At 36.4% G+C, this 24,105-nt stretch overlaps 1 protein-coding gene and 2 long non-coding RNA genes across 4 annotated transcripts; 1 reads left to right on the plus strand and 2 right to left on the minus strand.

Moving 5' to 3' along the window:
• Positions 1 to 354: 354 nt before the first annotated feature.
• LOC145012155 (uncharacterized) lies at positions 355 to 1,603 on the minus strand. Of its 2 annotated transcripts, XR_013664397.1 has the most exons (3): positions 1,200 to 1,603; positions 658 to 1,072; positions 355 to 567 (listed from the first exon to the last, which is right to left on the minus strand). It is a non-coding gene; the product is annotated as an uncharacterized LOC145012155 (long non-coding RNA). The 2 variants fall into 2 exon arrangements; XR_013664396.1 differs by having other exon boundaries at positions 658 to 1,603.
• Positions 1,604 to 2,687: 1,084 nt separating this feature from the next.
• On the minus strand, positions 2,688 to 5,028 carry LOC145008808 (isopentenyl-diphosphate Delta-isomerase I-like). Its single transcript, XM_078967417.1, has 6 exons — positions 4,784 to 5,028; positions 4,364 to 4,419; positions 3,939 to 4,030; positions 3,422 to 3,524; positions 3,205 to 3,342; positions 2,688 to 3,111 (listed from the first exon to the last, which is right to left on the minus strand). The coding sequence occupies exons 1-6, from the start codon at positions 5,023 to 5,025 to the stop codon at positions 2,858 to 2,860; spliced, it is 885 nt and encodes a 294-aa protein (XP_078823543.1). The 5' UTR covers positions 5,026 to 5,028; the 3' UTR covers positions 2,688 to 2,857.
• Positions 5,029 to 19,627: 14,599 nt separating this feature from the next.
• LOC145013279 (uncharacterized) lies at positions 19,628 to 21,974 on the plus strand. The gene is made up of 3 exons (XR_013664906.1): positions 19,628 to 19,995; positions 20,086 to 20,170; positions 21,839 to 21,974. It is a non-coding gene; the product is annotated as an uncharacterized LOC145013279 (long non-coding RNA).
• The last annotated feature ends 2,131 nt before the right edge of the window (positions 21,975 to 24,105 follow it).

Consider the following 24,105-nt stretch of genomic DNA (forward strand, 5'->3'; position numbering starts at 1 on the left):
ATCATGGGAATTTTTTTTCCTAATTACTAAGAATACTTAAAAATCTTCCTTTTAATTAATAAATTAATAAAAATATCATTTAACATGAATTAAAAAAAACGTTTATTGGTTTTATATTGTTATTTTTACTAACAACATTTGATAATGAATAATTTATCGGTTTACCTCATTTATTTTAAAAAAAATATATATCTTCATAAATAATGATTTATACATTACATTTAAAAATGAATAAAATTGTAAATTATAAATGAATTAACTCGGTTGTATTTATGAATACATTTGTAAAATCATAAATGAATAAAACCCGAAAAAAAGATTATAAAATCAACTAAAATGGTACTCATATATAAATAAATAAAACACATTTCTATTCATGTAAGAATATAATTATAATAGTAAATGAATAAGTTACAATATATATTTTTTTGACACTGAAACTAGTGCTACAATTACAATCATAAATGAATAAAACACATTTTTTCTCCTTCCAAAAGAGGTATTGGTGTCGGTGTTTCCTCTGGTAAATCTCTCACCTCCCAATATATGCATGTTTATTCATTGTATCTGCAAAATTTTTAATGAAACAATTATGTATAATTATATAGTCATTCAAACATAAATTCACACGTAAATATACTGGTTGTGGTTGCTTGCCTTGCTCCTCTCGGACCAGCCTCATGGAGTATTCTTTGATGATTAACTGCAAAATGAGACATCTAATATTATATTCATATAAGATTACAACTGCAAGCATTCAAGTTCTATTTTTCTGAATTCGGGCATTTCATCGAGCACCTTATGTGCATAACTTATTTTCTTCCCCTATTAGCCAATTTAAATGGGTAAAGTACCATACCCGAGAAACATATTCAAGAAAAAGAATTGCTAAGCTTTGGTGCATACAATAAAATAAACAACAGACGGGGTGAGAGACGGGAATGAAAAACAAAAACTTGATTATGAAGAAAAAGGGCTTGGTGGTGTATAGATGAAGAACGAAAGTCATGTGAATGTCAATCAATAGCAAACAAAAACCCCTGAGATCATTGTGCTAATCTATCTTCGTTTCCTGCAATCAAAGATCAAACCTAAGCACCCACTTAAGCCCATCGTTGGAACTTTGCCAAAAAAAAAAAAAAAAAGGAGTAAAGGAACTGTTGAAGCAGCCCCACCATCCTCTTAACCCATCCACTTACCTGCCACCAACCGGAGCAAAACACCACCAAGGGCTCGCTATCTCCACTGTTGCTGCTCACTTCGCTGATTTCTTTGTCCCATCGGAACCCCTCTTTCCTACCGGTTGAACCTCAGGCACTTCTCCTCTTTGCGAATCAACTGACGAAATCTTGCCTGCGAGACTTCCCGTTTCCTTCTCGTCGTCCTCGATTTGACTCCCTTCATTCATCTGCTTTGTTGCCTTCGTTCCATGTACTGGAAGCTTTCGTTCATTCCTTTATTTGCCCGATCAAAACAAGAGACGGGGATTAAAAAGGCCCTTAACCATTTCTTGCTCACATACCTGCATCGAGACGATGAAAAACGAAAGTCGTCTTTGGTGGTGTATAGATGAGGGAGGCGACGAAGCATGCCCTAGGTATAGAGAGAGAGACGGCAATTTAAAAGGAAAGATATCAATGTGTGAGAGGTTATAGAAATTAAATAAACTTTCAATTACTATTATACCCTTTTCACCATTTAAAGTTACATTTTAATACCAATAATTTTCAGAATTTACATTAATGGTCCGTCTGATAATAGCCCTAGTTTTGAATATTTAGATGGTCAAGATCTATTCTCGCGTTCTCAACCTTTTAGGTGTTCTCATTTGATCCTACTCCTATATATATATATATATATATATATATATATATATATATATATATATATATATATATATATATATATATACCTAATAAAAGAGTAGCAAATTTGTCACGTGTCAATCAATTATAGCTTGAAATTTATTATTTACCGCTTGTCATTATTTGGTTTTTCCTCATTAATTACATTTTCACTAATTCACTCCTCCCTTTTATACGGATGAAACACGTCGGCAAAAAATTGATTTGTAACATCTGTTGCCTAATTTATTACAATAAATATCTAATTTATTTTATAACCGTGGTTCCCACGGATATATATAATAAACGTTGTGAATGGATGGGTAAATATAGAGCTCAAGCTTGGTTATTGTAATATCTTTTTTAATTAATAAAAATGTCCAGATCTCTTTTGCTAAAAAAAATCACCATCAAACGCCTAAGTTTTTTTCATTTGCTCGGAGCTTCATATCAAATCAGCTTGGATCAACTGAGTATGATGACACAAAGTAACCCCAAAAGAGAATTGGTCACTAGAGTAGGTGGTATAAAACATGCATATAACCACAAATAACTCAACTAGCAAGCTGGCATTAACATGTTTAACATCAATAAAACATCATTAATGCAACAAATATTATCATACACAGCTCATACACTAACTATTTTTTATAAAATCTTTTGTGCTACACTAATAATCTAATCCTTTTAACAAAGCAATTTATAAAACTTCTCAAATGACTTTCAACCAAATTTTCCTTTTACCAAACTTTTTAAAACGTTACCCCATCAGAGCAGTTAAAAATAAAGTAGAATCTGAGTTCAAGTAAATTTAAATCAAAATCAACTCCACCAACAGCAAGATTAGCATGCAAAACATGCACATATTATTGCTTCCCCCTTCCCTCCAGCTAGAAATTCTTCTGATAAGGTAGCAAAAAGAAAAAGAAGTTGAAGTTTGTCCAAATAGAAATAAATACAGCATTTATCTGAATTTCAATTTCACATAACAAATATCTACTAGTGTAGTGTTTTTATGTGAGTTTATGGATTGTTTTCATATCAATAGCTTCGGTTAGGGTTCCCTTCTGGAGTCCATCCCACCATTGAAACAATAAATTATCGACAATCAATTTGAACCACGGGGACAGCTTCACGCCCTCTTCACCAGCATCCGCCTTCCTTACCAACTCCTTCAGCTCTTCCCGGTTCACGTATTTTACATCTTTCACTTCATCTGGGTTCGGATTCAAACCAACATCACGCACCATAAACAGCAGGTAATCAACTGCATGCAGCAGGGGTTATTTATGAGGTCAAAAATGTCAATACTTTTTTATTAAAAAATTTCTCCAAAATAAAATCGAGTCTTAAATTTTACGTTCATGTTCTCCCCACTTTCCATCTGATGCAGCCTTGTATAGAATGCGACCCAATGGAGTGAACTCATCAACCGGAACATCTGCACCAGGGATGCCGAGTTCATCCAGGAGCTTCCTCTGTGCAGCATTCCTCACCCCTGATTCATATTTCATACAACAAAATTAAATACCTATATTATATTATACAGCGAATGAAGAGATATCACACGGCATTACCAAGGGCGTTTTCGTCAATAAGCTCACTCTCCCTGTATAGTGGATGACTGCAACACGTGTTTGTCCATACCAAAGGGAAAGTCACCTTGGTTGCAGAACGTTGCTGCAGATACACATATATATATATATATATATATATATATATATATATATATATATATATATATATATATATATATATATATCACGTATTAAAAACTCCAATTTAAACCGAATCAATTCAAAAATATAAACAACATTCAAATGCCGTAACACCAAAAGGATCTTCTTACAAAGATGGTTTAATTAGAAAATATTTGTATATTATTTTAATCAATCAATCTTTCTCAATGACTGGTAAAGGTAGGAGGTGTTGGTTATGCAAAATTCAACCTCCTTTATTGTTTTTTGCAAACAAAATTGAATGAAATACTGCTTAACATCATAAAACATATGTAATAAATATATATATATATATATATATATATATATATATATATATATATATATATATATATATATATATATATATATATACCTGAAGGAGTAATTCATATTTCGAGTTGAACAAGAACACACTGAATGCTCTGTGTAGCATATTTCCCTTTTCAATCTTCTCCATCAAATGACCTGTTTATTCACTAATTCTTAATTACAATTATATATAATGATTAACTTGACTACTGCAGCACAAACATCAAAAGTTTATCCACAAGATAGTCAATTTATCAATGAAATGTACACATAATCATAATATGTCCCCTACAAGCGGATAGTTTAGGAGCCATATACCAAACAAACTTTCCCTTTAACCTATTATACATCCTTAATACTTTACTTTTTCTACACAAAGATTTGGGAACTACAAACAGAAAATTCAACTAGATGGGAAGAATAAAATACAAAAAATCTTATGTACAGTATGTGCATTAGAAGAATAAAGAAAAGCAAAATCATACTTACAGTTGTATTTGGTATCATGGCCAACCACTTTGTCATTCTCATCCACCAAAATGCATCTACAGAAATTTATAAGAAACAAAACAAACACGAAGAATGAGAGGTTTAAAACAATTTTAAACAAGTATCATGGCTATAAATGCGCAATCAACGCTAAGCTAAGAAAATTGAATCTCCATATTTAACAGGTACAGTGAAGCTACGAGTAGTGGTTCCAGGAGAGTTTAGCTCTCTTTCTCCATTGCAACAGGTACAGTGGAGATACAATTATTGTATTCAAAAATCTCACTCACTAAATTTTGACTTATCAGTCTCAAAAGCCAGAGTGAAAATTAACCTAAAAATAAACTTCAGCAAAAAACTTGTATAAAAATAGAAACAAAGCGGGCATGATTATTTTGATTAAGCAAAGAGAAAACCGACTCGTCTTCGAACATGAGACGTCGTTGGACAGCATCCATGCCGGAATCGTCGCCCATAGGGGCAGACGAAAGAGGGTGGAGGAAAACACTAGCGGCTGCGAGAGACGGCATTGGAGGAAAAGAAGATTTCCGAGGCAGCAAGAAGGAAGAATATGGAGAAGAGATCATGGTAGCAATGGTTTTAAAAGGGGGAAATTTCAACATTTTGGCGAGTCCTCTAAAACGAAATACCCTCTCTCTCATAAAGTAGTCATATTATAGTATAGTTAGAGAAAATTAAAAAAATCACCGGTGTAAGTAACAATGTAACATGGTAAAGAGACTTCAAATAAGACAAAACAGCACAAATGGTCCCTATGGTATATGGTATGTCAAATTTTGCCGTTTTAATCCAAAAAAAATTTTAAACTAGCATCAGAAGTTCAGAGTTTTTATTTTGTTGCAAGTTTGGTCCAATTTGTTTTGAATTTTTTTAAATACCGATTTTTCCCTTGGCATTTTCTTTTTTCATTTGTTTTATTTATTTTAACATTTCTTGATGACAAAACTGCAAGATTGGTCTCTGTGGTATTCAAAAAACTTTGGATAGAATTAAAAAAGTTTTTCACTTGCATAGAAGGTCCAAAATCAAGGTTTTTCTATATTTTTAGTCCAAAAAAACTTAAAATGACGGTTATACCCTTTTACTTTCTTTTTTTATATATCTTTTTTTAATTTTTCAACTACTATTTTAATTTAAAATATAAAAGAAAATAATTATCTCTCTTTTTATTTCTCTCTCTCTCTCTCTCTCTCTCTCTCTCTCTCTCTCTCTCTCTCTCTCTTTTCTACACCATCGACGACAAAAAGGAGAACCGACAACCCTTTTCCACCCCACCCACCTGTCGATCGAAAACAACCAAACACCCTTGAGGATCGTCACTTCCCTTTGCTGCCACTTCGATATTTCTTTCCCCTTATCCCTCGTGTTTTGCCAATTGAATAGAAGTACAAAAACCAAGAAGGCCACCAGAGCAACCCCCTCGCTGTAACAGTCACCCAGCAGCGTAAGCCGCCTTCGTTTTCTTTTTTCATTTTGGCGATGGACCAAACCTCCATCGAACCACCCTTCTTCTGCTTCCGTTCTTCTTCCTTCTCGCTTCAATCAAGTTTGTTCCCTTTCCCCTCGATTGTGGCTGCCGACAACGAGCGGATAGCCTAGGGGAGTTCGTCGGAGATCAACTCCTTCTCGCGATCTGTTTGACCACTAGATCACTATTTTGATTGCTGTCATTCGTGTTCCTTCTTCCCTATCCAGCAGTGAAGATGAAGAGTAAACCAACAAAGGGTCGTCGATCTCGATGGACCCCTTCGCCCCTCCTTGCGATTTCCCATTTGCACCTCAGCTCCCCTCGATTTGCCTTTCGTTCGTTTGTTCCTTGTCCAATCTAATGGAGACGATAGTTATTCAAAGTTTTTATAGGATTTACAATGGTGTGAATTGGTTTATTGGTGTAACAAAGAATGGAATCTGCCATGGATGAAGTAGAAATAATAGAAGAGATGAGGAAGACGACCGGATGAAAGAGAAAGAGAGAGAGAGAGAGAGAGAGAGAGAGATAAATGGTGCGTACAGTGGGAGTGAAGGGTGAATGTGGCAATTATTTATTTTTTAATTATTAAATTGTTAAGAAAATTGAAAAATAATACAAAAAAGAAATTAAAAGGGCAAAATAGACATTTCAAGTTTTTTTGGACTAAAATCACAGAAAATTCCTGATTTTGGACCTTCCATGCAAGTCGAAAACTTTTTGAACCCTATCCAAAGTTTTTTGAATACCACAGGGACCAATTTTGTAGTTTTGTCTTTCTTGATTGAAAGAAGAAAAAAAACCACCCTAACCCAACCCATACGTTTAACATATCAACTTCACCACTGTTGTTGGTCACCACACTCACCATTGCCGCATGACACCACCACCACCAGCTCACAAGCTTAGTTCAAACAAATTTTTTTGAGATTTGAAAAACAAAATAATCATTTTTTCATATTAACATCTTAAACATGAAGAATCAAATTTTCTGCAAACTCAAACTTTTCCAAATCACTCAAACTAGAATGAGATTACTCAAGAGCAAAATATCTCTACAAACTCAAATTTTTTAAATCTCAAAAATAAGGATACATTATTCTACACTTGCAAAATCAAAAACCCTAGAATCATTCGGTTTTTCTAGACATATGCATGATTATCGTTTCTGGATATGAGTTTTCTAGATCTGTAAATAAAAAATACAAAGACCTCCAGAAAATGAGAATGAAAACCAAATCAGTGGAGAAGATGATTGATGTTCTGGGTATCCGAATCTGGAACATCACCATGATCGTCTCTGTCGTCACCACTGTCAGCCATCATCGTCAAACACTACATCATGAATGCTTCTGAAAGTTGTCTTCACCGATTATAACAACTTCGATCTAAAATTCGTCGTCGACAAAAACCCTATTTCTGTCTTCCTTCATCTTTGAATGGAATCCAGATCAGTGTCATCATCGTTTTTCTGATCTACTTCGTCATCGTCGCCACTACATACCATATCCTTAGTCTTTAAACAAACCCTCTTACATCGTCGTTTGTGAGGGAGGACGACATATATGTAACTTGAAGAAGAGGATAGTTAAGGGCGATTAACTAAGAGATAGGGACATTCCTAAAACCCTTGCGTCATTCAAACCTGGACCCCTTCGTCGCAGATGCCTCTAGAAACCCTTAGTATCTCACCATATGTGTTCGCTGAAATGCTCGTTGGATGGTCAGCATCTTCGAAAAGTGGAAATTTTCTGAACATCGGTGTCATTCGAAAACCAATAGATCTCGTCAGTCTCGAGGATGATAGATTTGTGGGTCATCGGAGACGGCGATTTGAGGGAAATGAGGGTTTTGAAGAAGAAATGAAAAACATGAGAGACAAAAAGGGTTAGGTGTATTTTATTTTGTTTATTTAATTGTTTTTTTAAATTCTTGTAATAAAAGAAAATTATAAAGTAAAATAATAAGGGAAAATCTGTCATTAAAAAAACTCAAAAATTTTGGACCAAACTTGTAATAAAATGAAAACTTTAGATCTCTAGCTGTTGGGTTTTTGGTCATAAGACATCCTATGTGCTCATACAAACCCTAATGCTTGGATCTAGGTTTCTCTATTGTACATGCTTTGAATCCAAGACTATAAACCCTAATTCTAGCATACATATAATCATATTAACATGAGAATAAGTTTATAGTGTTACCTTGATTGTTATGTAGCAATAACAATCCCAAATCTCCTTGTATTGACTTTGGAAGGCTTAGAGTCACAAGTGTCACTCCTCTAATGGCTCACAAACACCATAAGCAAGTGGAGAAGGTATAAAGAGAAAAGTGAGAGGTTAGAATTCGTATCTAGGACCTCTTGGGAAGGGATACACGAATTCATAGCCCTAGGGGTGTTTATATAGGTGTAGAGATAGGGTTTCAGTCATTATCCTTATCTAGTTGATTATCCATTAAGCAACCAATAAGATAATCCTTGAATCCTTATCATACTCGAATTCTAAGGGATTTACACCTCAAATTCGTTCACCATATATATAAGATAATTCTTACCTTATTTTGTAACTATCACATAATTACAAATCAGCCCCTCTAGTTTAATTAATTACATTTGATCACAAAACTAATTCTTAATTAATTATTGACCAATATTAATTAAACAAATATGATTTCTCCTTTAATATATTATTCTTATAACATATTAATAAATCATATTATCCTCTCTCTCTTTATTCATTTCTCCAATCAAGTTGCTTTGGTGAAGGCAACCCAAAAGGACCATGCACCATCGGGTCAAGTACATACCAAAATAGTTATGGACTTAGACACTAATCCAACAGTCTCCCACTTGGATAAGTCTAACAACTATTCTGCGTATGACTTCAGATCCTGATCTGCAATCGTAGCTTTCCAAAGCTGCTGTCAACTCTGATCATATCAGATACACGTGTCCTTAGATAAGGGATCATATATTCCTCCATTCTGGATATCGTCTGAGATATGATTTCTAATCATTCTCTTTGTACTACTTCTCGATTTCTGATTTATGACGACAGACTAATTGAACAAATCAAATTAGCCCTAGCCCGGCCGAGCATTTACGTATGTCATCACTAAACCATCGAGGGGCCCAAAGATATCGCTTTTATCCTACGTTGGATAAAAGGAACGGATAAACTTTGATACAATGCTTGCTTGCACTCACTCACCGAATTACACACAACAATATGTTTTATAACACCAAGTTACTGGTGCGTTTACATATTATCAATGTGCAACCGATTCGCAAGATACAACTCACACATCTCGGTTTCAAGAATATAAGATGTTATCGTCTCACCAATCACTCGTAATACAATTCATGGAGTGATCCAAGTGAGCGTGGGTTTAATCCAATGCTCAAATCATATTCGTAAGCACTCATGAACGTTGCAGCAAACATTTGCTTATGTCTAATACTCTTTTAGACAATCCACACACCAATTCACGACAGTCTTCATTCATATCTACTTCCAACATATGAACGACTGTGGCCCGTTTGAATAATTCGATTATTCTTAATAAACTCAATTATTCTGGAAGTCAAAACATGCAAGGTGAAACACAAGAATAATACTAATCCCATATGGCCTCAAACCTTTGAGTATAAACAAAACACGTTTTATTTATCACCATATCGATTACTCATTATTTGTCGTTTCGGGTAATCAACTTCGCATTTTAATTTCAACACTTGTCCCATGCTCCTAGTATGCACACAATGTTTACCTATGGTTCTTACTTTTGCGAAATAGACAAATTGAACACATTTCCAATCATTCTCATTTTACAACACCAAATCCATTTTCTTAAGTGTAAGAATGTCAAATTCTTGTTACTTATGGAATACACTAGATTCTAACACTTTATGCAACGATCCTTTTGTAATGTCACTGCACCAAAGTCTCAAAGACTATTGCCAATGATATTACAAATTCCTCTATCGGAGATTGTTACAAGACAATTCCTTAGATATGATGTCTCTCACTCAAAGTACATTCCTTTGAACATCCTTTCGCATAAAGTTTCTAATCTAGACATAGATTTTACTTCCCAACATGGACACACTTCCATATTTTCTATATGACAACTCATTCTTAATAGAATCTTATCTATTCGTAATGATGTCGATATCGTCCATCCAATATGGAAACACTTCCATAATTTCCAATACTATACTTCCAACTACTCGCAAGCGACCAATCCTCGTCGAACTTTGGATTGTCCTTTGATAGTTGTTTAATTATTTTAGTCAAAACCAATTCTAGTCCCTTTTCCCTCTAAATGCACTATACATTTGGAAAATTTTAGAATGGTCAAACATTAAAGCATTCGCAATCGATCCTATACCCGAAGCGTATGGGACACGACGCATAATGTTTTATTTGCTATGTTCTCAAAACTCGAATTGCGAAGAGGAATGCCGTAATCACAATCGAAATTTTAAGGACACACTATGTACCTTTGACTAAATTTATTAACATTCCACAACCTAATCCTTTAGATTTGAAATAAAGCATAATATTCTCTCCCTTAATTATAGCAAAACAACCTTTCAACTCTTACAACTTTGCAAAGTATGACTCTTGTTTTCTATAATTATATTGCCAACTATGCAATACGTGCCTTAATAATCATACAATCATAACATTTATGCTCCCACTATCATGATGATTATTATAAAACATAACACTTATGCTCCCACTAGCTTCGACATGTATTCATAAACATCTTAACTTTCAGAAAAACAATACTTATTGAATTTCTTAAGTTCATGTTTCTAATACTTAGTGCTTTGATAATCTTTTATCAAGGCTTCTTGAACTTATACACTTTTGCCTTAGATAGTTCATATGTGTGTCTTAACAATTAAGGCTAATTGCCAAACCTCACAATTCAAATTATGGAAAGGGATGCCGTAACCATGATCGAATTTGAGAATGCAATTTTACAATCACTATCTTTTAAAATCTTTCTTAGTGAAAGCATTTTCTCACAATCATTTTCATGAAGGAGGAAATCTTATGACACTTAGATTTAAACGGTGTATGTGTTCCTATCCATGCGAATTTGTTAAAACCAAAGTTTACGACAAATTCAAACTCATATGGATCGAACTTTCTTAATCTTGATTTCTTGCCTTATGGTAGCACAGCTGCCCACCACGTCTTCCAAGTAGTTAAGCATCTTACCTTTTTCCTATCAATGTACCTTTCATTGATCAAGGTCCTTGCCTTTTACGCATTCAAATGAGAACTCATAGGACTCACATGCATAATTAACTCGATTGGATTGGAACAGAAACAAAATAATGTCTTTACGATAGGTTGTAAACCTCAACTCGTGTGCTAGTGATGATCGATAAGGTTTATTTGATTTGTTCTTGAAACTTTTCGAGACCATTAAGACTCCCACTGACTCCTTGACATATAAGATTCTTTTGTCAATAAACATTTCTTGACAAACAAATTTTCAAGAGTTAGTGTAGCTTGTATCAAAACACTTCATAAATTGGTCATAGTTGGTCTTTGTCTTATTCAAGACATCACAACTTTCCACATTTGATGAATGTTATAAACCTTTAATACTTTTTACTCATTGTCACAATCTTAACTTTAAGACTTGTTATTGGAACAAAGTATGATTGTCTTCTTGATTTGACCATTTCATCAATCTTTGATTCCTCTTCTTGGACATACAATTGTACCAAGACTCACTTAGAGGATCAATTGAGATATGGTTCTAAATCATTAAGACCTATCATAAAGCATAAAAGCTACTCTCCCTTCTTCTTAGAACGGAGAAACTCTTATCTTTCTGCCTATTTGATTCTTCTTATTCGTTTTGCTATTGATCTAAACCCTTTAATCAATTCAAAATTACACTTAATCTTGTAAGTATAATCATATTTACTAAACCTTTAGTAAATGATGACGAATATCTTTGTTACTCTTATGGTGAACTTGATCAACACACAACTTTGTGTACTCGATCTCCTAGTTCTTCACTTGACACTTTGTCAACGAATTAGTCTAATTATCAAATATGAAATTTCTCATTCATCATGCAACCAAGTTGCATGATTCCAAGTTTCTGTCCAATTGAAACTTGGGCGATGAGAAACTCTCCCTATTTGGTAAATTCTTGACTTTCCATAACACAATAAGAAACAAATCCATTATTGCTAATAATTTTAACATCAATTTTTTTCATACACGCCATTGTAAGGATAAATAAATAAAATTTAAAATCAAAATTTATTTTATTGCGGAAAAATTTGTCCTTCACAATGCAACTCATAGAAAAACTTATGCGAATACATCTTTCTTAGCAATCTAATTCTAACTCTAAGTAGTAGCTTAAGAATCTAATCTTCGAGAAACGCAATCGAAATCCATTCCTTCACGGTTAGATTCTGCTCACTTCTTCCCTTAAGCTTCTTTTCTTTTCTTTGATCCTTCTAAACATCAATTGTAATCTTATCACATTATGTATTCAGAACCTAGAATGAAGCTTAAAAGAGTTAGTCAATGGATTTTACCTAAATTAGAGCCATACGTTTCGACTCTCCCATCTCTTAGATCTCTTAGGTAAATAGGGCAGCTTCGTCTCTAATGCCCCTTCTCTTGGCAATAAAAGCAAATTGACTCTTTTTGGAACAACACATGGAACTACTTCAGACATCGCCTTTCTCTTATGATCAAACTTTTCGATCATTGCATGTCTTTCATTGCCATTGTCTATATCCACAGAGGTCTCGAAGGCAGATTCACCAATCAACTTTGCTTTTCTATTGCGCCAAACCATTGCTGATTCAGCAGCAATAAGCATATAGGTGAGATCTATAAGGGTCACGTCGCGGTTCATCATATAGTACTCTCTTACGAACTCACTATATGAGTTAGGAAGTGACTGAAGAACCCAATCAACAGCCATCTCTTCACCGACAATGGATCCTATCATTCTTAGTCTATCAATGTGCGACTTCATCCCTAGGACGTGTGCACACACCGACTTTCCTTCTTTATGTTTACTTGCCAAAAGGGCTTGAGTGATATTGAACTTTTCAATTTTACAATCTTGTGGGTTAGGGAGAATAATTGGAGGAGGAGGAGGAAGTGAAGCATGATTTCTTGTTCCTCGATCGAATCGTGGAATATCATCTTCATGTGGAATGCTTGTTCCACGGGATTTGAGAAGACCATAGTTGTCGAACTTTGACATCGGGAGAAAAACGAATTCAAGTTAGTTGATTGATTGAGTCCTTGGTAAATCACCCAAATGAAATTCCAAGGTTAGGACCCAACACAATATCCTACAACTCGGGAGAGGGATGCCGTAACCCAAATGCAGAACATTTGAAGGTAAGTGAATGACGATTCACTAATTTCCACCATGAAAAACGAAAAAGAAATTTAAGTTTTAAATTTATGAAAACTCCTAGATCCTTTGAGATTCATTGAACATTTCAATGGCATGTTTAAATCTCGATATGCCCCTCTAGTTTGTGACTGGGATGCCGAGGATCACAAAGCGGGTGTGAATAACCATGCAAACTACATGGTGCCCTCACATGTTACAATCACCTATTCGATGTGCCGGTAAACCACACACGCTCCACCGAACTATGACAAACATTGAGTCACCCTTTGCTACCTTTGCTTAGAACCATTTAGTGTGCCGGTAAACCACACACGCTCCACTAACGTCTTCGCAAGGGCACAAAGTGTAATTTCATGGAATTGCATCAATTCACTTTTGCCTAAGTAACTAAGATTGGGAATTTGCGAAACATTTAGTTACTCTGTATTTCATTATACTTATAATGGAAGGTTTCGTCCTATCCTACCCGTTCGGCTAACGACCCTTCACTAGTCAAGAGTGCGGTGGGTAAGAGTGGATACCCATTCAATCGCCATTTTATAGGCAATTTCCTTAAACACCCCTTATAGACCAACTTCGTGAATGAGGCCTACTAACGGTAAGACTGACTTTTACTTATACATATATATAATGTTAGACTTTTAATGTTATATATAGTATAGGGTGTACTTTATACTTTTAAAATACTATATGGTTAACTTTTACAATTACACTTTTAATTCAATTAAATGGTTAACCTAAACTTTTATGGATTTATTAAACCTCTTTTAATTATACTCCTTAATTAATTAATAAAACCATAAGGGTGTGATTTGAACTTTTCAAAACATTACTAGAGTTTTAGAATTTAACATTTCTAATTAACCTTTTAATCAACTTTAAATTCCAAAACTTGAGGGCAAGTTTTGAAACATTTCAAAACATTAGGGTTTTAACTATTTAAATTTCAAAACAACAAAACTTTTGGGGTTCAAATTTAAACTATAAAACTTAAAGGGATAAATTGAAACTATTTCACAAGATAATTCAAATCTAAATTACAAATAATCAAACTTTATCTAATAAAACAAGTGATTATCTAAATTTTGACAATTATCTTCTATTTTGGTAAGGATAATCACATAATAATAAAAAAATTCGGATTTTATCACAAAAGCAAGTTTATGGTAATTATCCAAAACCAAAACAGGAAGAAAATCGCGAATCTGAGCTGTCAGACCCTTTGACTCGTCGAGTCTGGACCTGGACTCGTCGAGTACAGCTGACTCGGCGAGTTCACCAAGTGACTCGGCGAGTCAAACATTCAGAAACTCAAAAAATCGATTTTCAGTGCTTATTTCGATCAAATATGCATCAATACAATTGAAACCAATCTAGGCTCTGATACCACTGTTGGGTTTTTGGTCATAAGACATCCTATGTGCTCATACAAACCCTAATGCTTGGATCTAGGTTTCTCTATTGTACATGCTTTGAATCCAAGACTATAAACCCTAATTCTAGCATACATATAATCATATTAACATGAGAATAAGTTTATAGTGTTACCTTGATTGTTATGTAGCAATAACAATCCCAAATCTCCTTGTATTGACTTTGGAAGGCTTAGAGTCACAAGTGTCACTCCTCTAATGGCTCACAAACACCATAAGCAAGTGGAGAAGGTATAAAGAGAGAAGTGAGAGGTTAGAATTCGTATCTAGGACCTCTTGGGAAGGGATACACGAATTCATAGCCCTAGGGGTGTTTATATAGGTGTAGAGATAGGGTTTCAGTCATTATCCTTATCTAGTTGATTATCCATTAAGCAACCAATAAGATAATCCTTAAATCCTTATCATACTCGAATTCTAAGGGATTTACACCTCAAATTCGTTCACCATATATATAAGATAATTCTTACCTTATTTTGTAACTATCACATAATTACAAATCAGCCCCTCTAGTTTAATTAATTACATTTGATCACAAAACTAATTCTTAATTAATTATTGACCAATATTAATTAAACAAATATGATTTCTCCTTTAATATATTATTCTTATAACATATTAATAAATCATATTATCCTCTCTCTCTCTTTATTCATTTCTCCAATCAAGTTGCTTTGGTGAAGGCAACCCAAAAGGACCATGCACCATCGGGTCAAGTACATACCAAAATAGTTATGGACTTAGACACTAATCCAACACTCTAGTTCTAGTCCAAACTTTTTTGGACCAAAGTGGCAATCTTCGAAATGCCGCAGGGAACATTTGTGCAGTTTTGTTTTAAAATAAATTTTCATTAAACAATCCATATGGTTTATATAAAGTTGCAATTATGATCTAAATTTCCACTTTTATATATAAGCAACTACATCTTTGTGATTTTGGTGAAAAATATCCGAAATCTGAAACCCGATCCGAAAATTCAAACGAAAAATTCAGATACCTGATATCTCGGATAAACATTGTAACATCCCGAGTCCAAGAGTGCAAGTTCGGGGTTCAAAGTGTACTTTTGAAGGGCAACTCGGCGAGTCTATTGGTGGACTCGGCGAGTAGTGTCGCGACTCAGGTCGCGTGTTAAGTGGCCAACTCAGCGAGTCAAAGGCTGGACTCAGCGAGTAGGTGTTGAGTGAAGAAAAACCTAATTTCGGGGAATGAGCCCTATATAAAGGACATTATACCCTCTCCCCAGCCTCCTTACCTTCCCTTGAAGTCCAAAAAACCCTAGAAACGTGATTGTAAAGGATTTGAGTGCATTTGAGCCTTGGAGAAGAAAGTTGGAGGAAGATCTTGGAGAGTTAGGAGGCTTGGAACAAGGGGCTTTGCTTAGATTCGGATTTCCTTGTTGTTGGGGGCTTCTCTTTGAGGTATTATCTCGTTTTTGGGTTGCTATTCATGTAGATTCATCATTTTGGGTTGTATGGAAAGTTTGGCTTGTGGTATATAGAGTTTGAAGGTTGGATCTGAGTTTGCTACCTCAGATCTGGAATGGAGAAGGTCTAGAGTGCATTAAAGTCCCTGTTCTTGAGTGTTTGGTGAAGCTATCTTGTCACAAACCCTATCCCTAGAATGTAAAATGCCTAGATCTCTTTGGATTCACGTAAAGTTTGCCACTTTACGTGATAGGAGGGTTGTAGAAGAGTAGATCTACGTTTTGGATCGATTGCATGGCCTAAAAAGATTCTGTATGGGTTAAGAACATGTGGTACTCGGCGAGTCACAAGGGTGTACTCGGCGAGTTGCTTGAAGGTGGGCAGGAACTCGACGAGTTGGAAGAACAACTCGGCAAGTTGGTTGAAGATAGCCTTGGACTCGGCGAGTCTGATCTTGGACTCGGCGAGTCTGGTCTTGAGGTCTTAGCCTTTCCTGGTTAAGCTATGAATCGGTGAGCCAAGGGATGACTCAGTGAGTTGGAAGGGGGTCCTTTTCAGTATTGGGGAACTCGGTGAGTCAGCGGGCTGACTCGGCGAGTAGAGTCAGCCAGAAGGTTGACTTTGACTTTGACTTTGACCAGTTGACTTCCAGGGGTATTTTGGTAATTATTGGTATTTATTGTGTTCAGTCTTTTGGTATTATTAGTGGTGGAGTTCATGTCGGAGGTTGGAGCAGCGTGATATATCTTTTCAGTCAGCAGTTGCAAGGTGAGTTATCCTCACTATATCAACAGGGTCTAAGGCACCAAGGTCGACCCTTTATCGGATTGAGAACTGGGTATTTGTTGTTATGTTATTGCTTTGATATTTGCATCCTGGTAGCTAGGATGCTATACGATAGAGACCTGGTTAAGGCCAGTTTCCTGATATGTAGTGTGTTGTTATGCTAGTGACCGGTTAGGTCAGTATCCTGGTTAGGATGATGATATGTAATGTGATCTGTTTGATCGGTTTGTTGACTATGAATTCTTATATGATTGTATGTTTATGTGCACATGGTTGTTTGACTAGGGTTGGGTTGAGGCAAGACCTACTTTGTGATGTAGGCCAACATACCCAGGGCGGACCGGTTATTCCGAAGGCCCAACGAGTGGTCCGGATAGGTTGTAGGCCCCACAAGGGCGGACCAGACGTGCCGAGGCTCGGAGAGTGGACCAGGCCGATTGAATGCCCGATGCGGGCGGACCAGTCATACTGTAGACTCAGAGAGTGGACCAGGTGGGTTGAAGGCCCGGTGCGGGCGGACCAACCATACTGTAGATTCGAGAGACATGACTAGACTCGGAGGGTGGACCAGGTGGACTGAAGGCCCGACACGGCGGACCAGTCACACAGTAGACCCGATATGCTTGGTTGTTCTGTGATTCGATATGATATAGTATGTTATGTGTGTGGTATATGTGGTTGGTATATTGGGGGTATCTCACTAAGCTTTCGGGCTTACAGTTGTGGTTTAATGTTTTTTTTCAGGCTCTTCAGGAGACTGTGGCAAGGCGAATGCGTGATCGTACCGCTCCTCATGTTTATGTTTTATGTTATGTTTCTGGGAATACTCTGATAATAAATGTATTGGAAACCTTTTTGTAAAAACTTAAATTAATTGGGATGTTTTGAAAAGTTAAAATTTGTTGAAAAATTCTTGGTCGTTACAAGTTGGTATCAGAGCCTTGGTTTGAGTGAATTGGAGGAACATTCGTGTGAATCCAGTCTCAAACCAGGGAGAGTTTTTAAAGGAGAATTTAAAATGGTTTTCAAAATAAGTAAAAGGAGGAAACGAAGGTACGATCAGTCGGAGCCAGTAAGTAACCCCAAAATACCATACATGATATTATTTTTCGAGCTTTGATAGAACAACATGCTAGTACTAGGCTAGGGATTTTCAAGATTTCATGATAATGTTGCCTGTTATATGATGCCTAATAGCCTGGGGATCCCTTATATGAGATTAACATCATTACTGTAGTTGTCTAATGTATGCATCACAGTTGTACCTAATTAGGATCTTATAGCCTGAGAATGTTTGATTTGGCCTTATGTTATGTTCTTGTTTGATTGGGAGCTTGGGGGTAGGATTGGATATTCGAAAGTCTATAGGGTCCAACGTTATGTATGGCTAGCATACATTAGTGTTGTAGGGATTGGTGGACGTTTCATGGATAAGAGGGATTGAGAGATACCGAGGGGTCAGTTGTGAGATATTTAGTGTTCCTCTAGGAGTGAGGATTGAGCGCTTGCTATGTATATTTGTCACTAGGGTGTTGTGGAAGTACTTCATACAAATATGGGTAGGTGTGGAAGGTAGTATGGGCCCGTACTACTGAAAGCACAGGACCCATACGCGTATCAGGGAAACCATGACCTCTAGGGTTGGGTTGGGAGTTGGTTCCCGGGTTAATGGGAAGTATATGATTTTTTGTGATGTTTTTCAGTATGGTGGTCACGAGGCATGCTAGGAGCGGATCCGGGTCGGTATCGAGAGCAGGAGAGGGAGGTCAGGGCGGGTCAGTCTCGCCCGAGGTTATTGTGACAACCGTCAAATTCTGGTCAATTCAAAGTCAAATAAAGTCAACAAGTCAAACCTCTCAGCTCAACTAACCCTTGTGTACTTGGACTTACGTTCAGTATTTACTAAACAACCCACTACTCTAATAAGAAAACATGAATCGAAAAGTACGTACAACTAGATCTCTTTAACCTAAAAACTGTAGTACGTGGCGAGCCAAACTGATAAAACAATGATGCATACTCATCGGGAATGTATGATATGCGTTTTTCCTGGTGAGTATTCATATAAAATATTTATTTCCTTAATTAAAACAACAAAAGATATATTTTCATTTATATTTCCAAAAATGCGAAACTCTTCTGCAATTTCATCATTTTATGACCCCATTTGCGAAGTTGAGTATTTATATCCAAAAATGCGAAACTCCAGGGACAATATTTGAAATCTTCTGTTTTCTTCCCCAATTCGCATTCTACTGTGAAATACTTCGCATCCCTTCGCATTAATCACTTTCGCATCTTCATTCTTACACCCTTCGCATCCCTTCGCATTAATCACTTTCGCATCTTCATTCTTACACCCTTCGCATCCCTTCGCATTTTAACCTAATCAATCAAATGCGATTCACAAAATTTTCATTCCAGATGCGAATACAGTTTAGTTCTTGAACTCTAAACTTGCGAAATCAAAAATTCATATGTTGAACCCATATGCGAATATTAACCCAATTGACTTCAAGTTGATTCATAGATGCGAACACTCGATTGTTTTACTTTCGCAAAATGAGCATCAACAACTCCACAATCGAGTTTTTTTTTAATTCTTGCAAACAACAATTTCATAGTCCTTGACTTCGCGTTTTTCTTCACGAATCATCCCTCAATCATCAATCCAATTGCGAATCAAAACTCATATGTTCTAGCTTTATCAATTCATCGACTACACTCATACAAATGCGAACAATACTCTCAAAATCGATTGAAACTTATAGCAAAGCTAAATCCAACTTCGCATTCAAAGTAGTGTTATTGATCCGCAGTCACAAGCAACCGCCCCACACCCACTCTCTGACCAACCATGCCTCCCCACCTTACCTAGGTCACATCAACGTCTTTTCCCACTCAATTAACCCTCTTCCCGAGTTTTTGAGGACTGATTATTCATCCTCTCTCCTCATTTCCCTCATTTTGCTCTCATTTCACAAGAAGATCAAACTCTTTCCTCTCTCACTTTCTCTCTCTAGAAATTCGAGATTCAAGGGCTGATCTTGAGTTTTTCCTCCACATTTGGTAAGCATAATCCATTCTCTTTATGATTATCTCATTTATTTCCACTCAAATCATGGATATCTTAGACAAACTCTCTCATAATTGTGTTAGAGCTTCGAATCTTCAAGTGATTCTTCAAGTGTTCTTGGGTTGAACACTTTCCATCTTCAACACGTATCTACTGAAATCACTCAAGGTGAGTTCATACCCCTACATTTTCATGTTTTCTCAAGTTTTCAGGGGGGAATACAAGTTAAGACACTAAGAACATAACTAGATTTTTCTAACAGCCTTCATCAGAAAAGTTCAACTCCATTCACGGACTGTTTTGGGCATCTTAACTATTTTTGTTTTCAAAACTGTACAAGGTGCAAATAGATCAAGTTTTTAGCTTTAAAATGGCTACTTGCACATCTCCATACGATTTTTCTACAATTTATGGTGATTTTTACAAAACTGCCTATCATTTCAAACAACAATCCGGACCAGTCTGTGATTATGGACTTTTTCACCCAAGTTAGAGGTCATTATAAATTGTGATAAAAATTATGAGCAAACTAGACACATTTTGTGAACTCTCAGAATTTACGGATCTAGTTTTCGACTTCGTATGATTTTTCTATGATTTTTCCAAAACAGGGCAGAATTGCTAAATTTTGCCAACAGCATGTAAATATCATAACACTTTGTATTATGTTGAGCAAAGTGTATAATCATAAATTCTAATATTTGAATGAGTTTTCTTGCTAGTTTATCATTATAGACTGAAACTAAAACATTCATATTAAATATTATTCATTCCTTTTGGAACACGCACTATTAAACTATGAAAAGAGTTCGATAAATTCACTACACTAATACTTTTCCATAAAAGAGTTCATACATAGTACATACATTTTAGATAAACTATAATAGGTATAGTTTATGATACATCACTCTACGCACTCGTACAAGAAGGGTACATTCATACAAGAAATATTTATTTTCACACACATTTCACGTAAACTTGTTATCCTATATTGTGAGTTTCTCTATCTCTCTCCCCGTACGTCCGAGTGCGGGATATAATTCCTGGTAGTTATAATCAGAATCTCCTGGAGGGAGAACGTGATACTTGTATATAGATCTATATTGGGATTGACACCCCACACCTCGCTGCTAGCTACAGTGGGATCTGCAGGTCTACGGGTGACAAATGTCATTTCATTTTTCGCGACACTGAGAACGTCGTGGCAGGTTCACATAGTCATAGTATGATTATAACGGCTCACATAGGGAACAATCCATAAGTTTACGGGATTTTATTTTTAAAAACCTAAATGAGTTTTATGTTGATTTAAAATCACCTTTTATCTCTATGGGTACAAATACAAAGTACCGGGTCTCTATACAAAAAGGAGTACAGATACAAAGTACCGGGTCTCTATACAAAGTTATTATGATATTAAACTATATTTCCTCTAGAATTGTTAGACTTCAACTATGGTCGCTGAGCGTATATGTTTGAGTCATATAAGAGTTTAGTCTTGATTGGCCTAGAATTGGTGGTGCCCGCCTCATCTCCTGTTCCTCGTTGGGTTGTGGACCTGGGGCAGACCCACTATATTCAACGTTTTATCTAAGTTAAACCTTATATAACTTATATATGTTGGACGATTATAGAGGAACTCTACGGATTACTCTAGGGTTCATTAATGCATCATGCAGGATTATTTCTATTCATACTTAACTAAGAAAATATTGGATTTTCTGGAAATCAAACTAAATCGATTTTACAAGGAAAAACGGTTTCTACTTCAAACAAAACTCTTATGAACTCACCAACCTTTGTGTTGACACTCTTTAAAACTACTTGTATTCTCAGGAAGTCAGTGAAACAGGCAAACTTCATCGCTTTGAGGATGGGACGCTAAACCGTCAACAAATTTATTTTGTCATCATAATGTAATTGCTTTTGAAACATGTAAACATATACTTTGGTGTAACTTTTGCAATTATATTTATGGTGGTTGTTTTTACTTTGAGCACTATTATACACGTTGTTGTGATACTGTACATGAAGTCCTCCACCCCCAGACGTTTCCGCCATCCTTGGTTTGGGGGTGTGACAGATTGGTATCAGAGCATTGTTTATAGTGAACTAAGTATATCGAACCACATAAGATATACAAACTATAAATGCATTGGGACTAAGGTCTCTGATTTTAAGATTTCAAAACCACTATACCTTTAAGAATAAATAACTTTTGTTAAAAGTATACATGCATGCATACATACTAAGGTCAGCATCATTTTAGGACAAAACAAAAGTAAAGATTGTTGGACATCACAGGTAAGCCTGGGGATGTATGATCAGTCTTGGGAATAGCATAGCCTGATCAACTATGCTGGTCCGAGGAGTGATTAGCATATGCCCAAGAATGGTTGTGATGTGGCAACAAGTCTAAAAATTTACCAACACTACCACAATGAAATACCATAGGGGTATTTTGGCATTATTAAAATTACATATGTGAGAACTAAATAGATCTTTATCAATAGGTCAATAGTTGCTTAGTGGATACATTAAAATTTTATGTATCCAGGACGTCATAGACTTAGAATCTGTGGATCTTTGCTCTACTTCCTGTTCTCGTTGGATTGGGGATTTAGAGTTAGGGTCGCTTATTCGAAGGTCTATCCTGTCCCGAATACATATAATTAGTATGCACTAAACAATTTGTTGAAGTACCTGATAAAGATCATCGTATAATTAACTAATTAGTACGTTTGCTTAATTGTTTCTTATATCCCCATTTCTCGCGAAGATATCATGGCTGGATTTCCATCCACACGACGACCCGTACTACCCTAACCACGACAATACCAAATGGCTCGGAGAGGAGCCAGAGAATGATTACCCAACCCCTGTAGATGGCCACCAAGCTGAAGGCTATGCTGATGGTTCTGATTCCGACCCTGAAGTGGAGAACTTAACCCCGATGACTCTTGTTCCGAATCCTAACCCTTGTCCAACTTTTCAAGGCCCGACGCCTCCTTGGGTAGAGTGCTTGGAAACCTGGAGCAAAGAACAAGACCAACATATGTCGTTTAGTAGAGAACGAAGCTTCTACAACATAAACGAAGGAAGCTCAAACAGATACAATTTTTCCAATCCTGGTCCATAGAGTTGCCCGAAACGAGATTCTGGGTAGAACGACTCTCCATAGTATCGCAAAGGTTGATGCAAATGCAAGAATACATACGATCCGCACCAAGCGCCTTGAACACACTCGTGAAAAATCTAAGAGAAACCACAAAACCCACTAACTCGTGAAGTTCATTCATATGGACTTCCTTTATGAACTACATATAAGGAATTCTTAAATCGAAGAAAAATGCAGGAAAAATCAAATTCTATAACAACTGACTTGTCTTACTAGTAGAAACTTATCATCTGATCATTTTTCCTTTTTGCAAACTCATGACAGAACAATGCCACCAAGGAAAAGACCCAGACCTTCGGGCAGCACAGCGCCACCACCTCCGACGCCACCTCCCCAGTTTGATCCTGAAATGTTCCAAGCTGCAGTGACAGCAGCCGTGGTAGCTGCAATGTCACAAATTGGCACAAATAGCAATGGTGGTGCTGGATCTGGAGCCACAAACCCTAACCACGGGGATAGTGCAGGACGCACAAGGGAATGCACTTACAAGGACTTCACAAATGGCAAACCCGATTCCTTTGATGGAAGTGGGGGTGTCCTCGCACTAATTCAATGGTTCGAGAGGACCGAAGCGATCTTTGAGATTTGCGCTTGCCCCGAAGCGAGCAAAGTCAAGTACGCGACATTCACCTTCATCGGAAGAGCTCTCACTTGGTGGAACGGCAAAGTTAAGTCGCTTACGCTTGCAGTGGCTAACTCGTTAAGTTGGGAGGACTTAAAGAAGATGATGTTGAAGGAATATTGCCCAAGAGGTGAAGTGCAAAAGCTGGAGCAAGAACTATGGAATCTCAGAATGGCAGGCTCCGACCTTACAACTTACACCAACCGATTTTGTGATCTAGCACTCCTTTGTCCCGCTATGGTCACCCCGGAAGACAAAAAGTTGGAGCGTTACCTCTGGGGATTGTCCCCCGAAATTCAAGAT

The sequence above is a fragment of the Lactuca saligna genome, chromosome 8 (assembly GCF_052625555.1).
Source record: "Lactuca saligna cultivar CGN05327 chromosome 8, ASM5262555v1, whole genome shotgun sequence".
NCBI classification, from domain to species: Eukaryota; Viridiplantae; Streptophyta; class Magnoliopsida; order Asterales; family Asteraceae; genus Lactuca; species Lactuca saligna.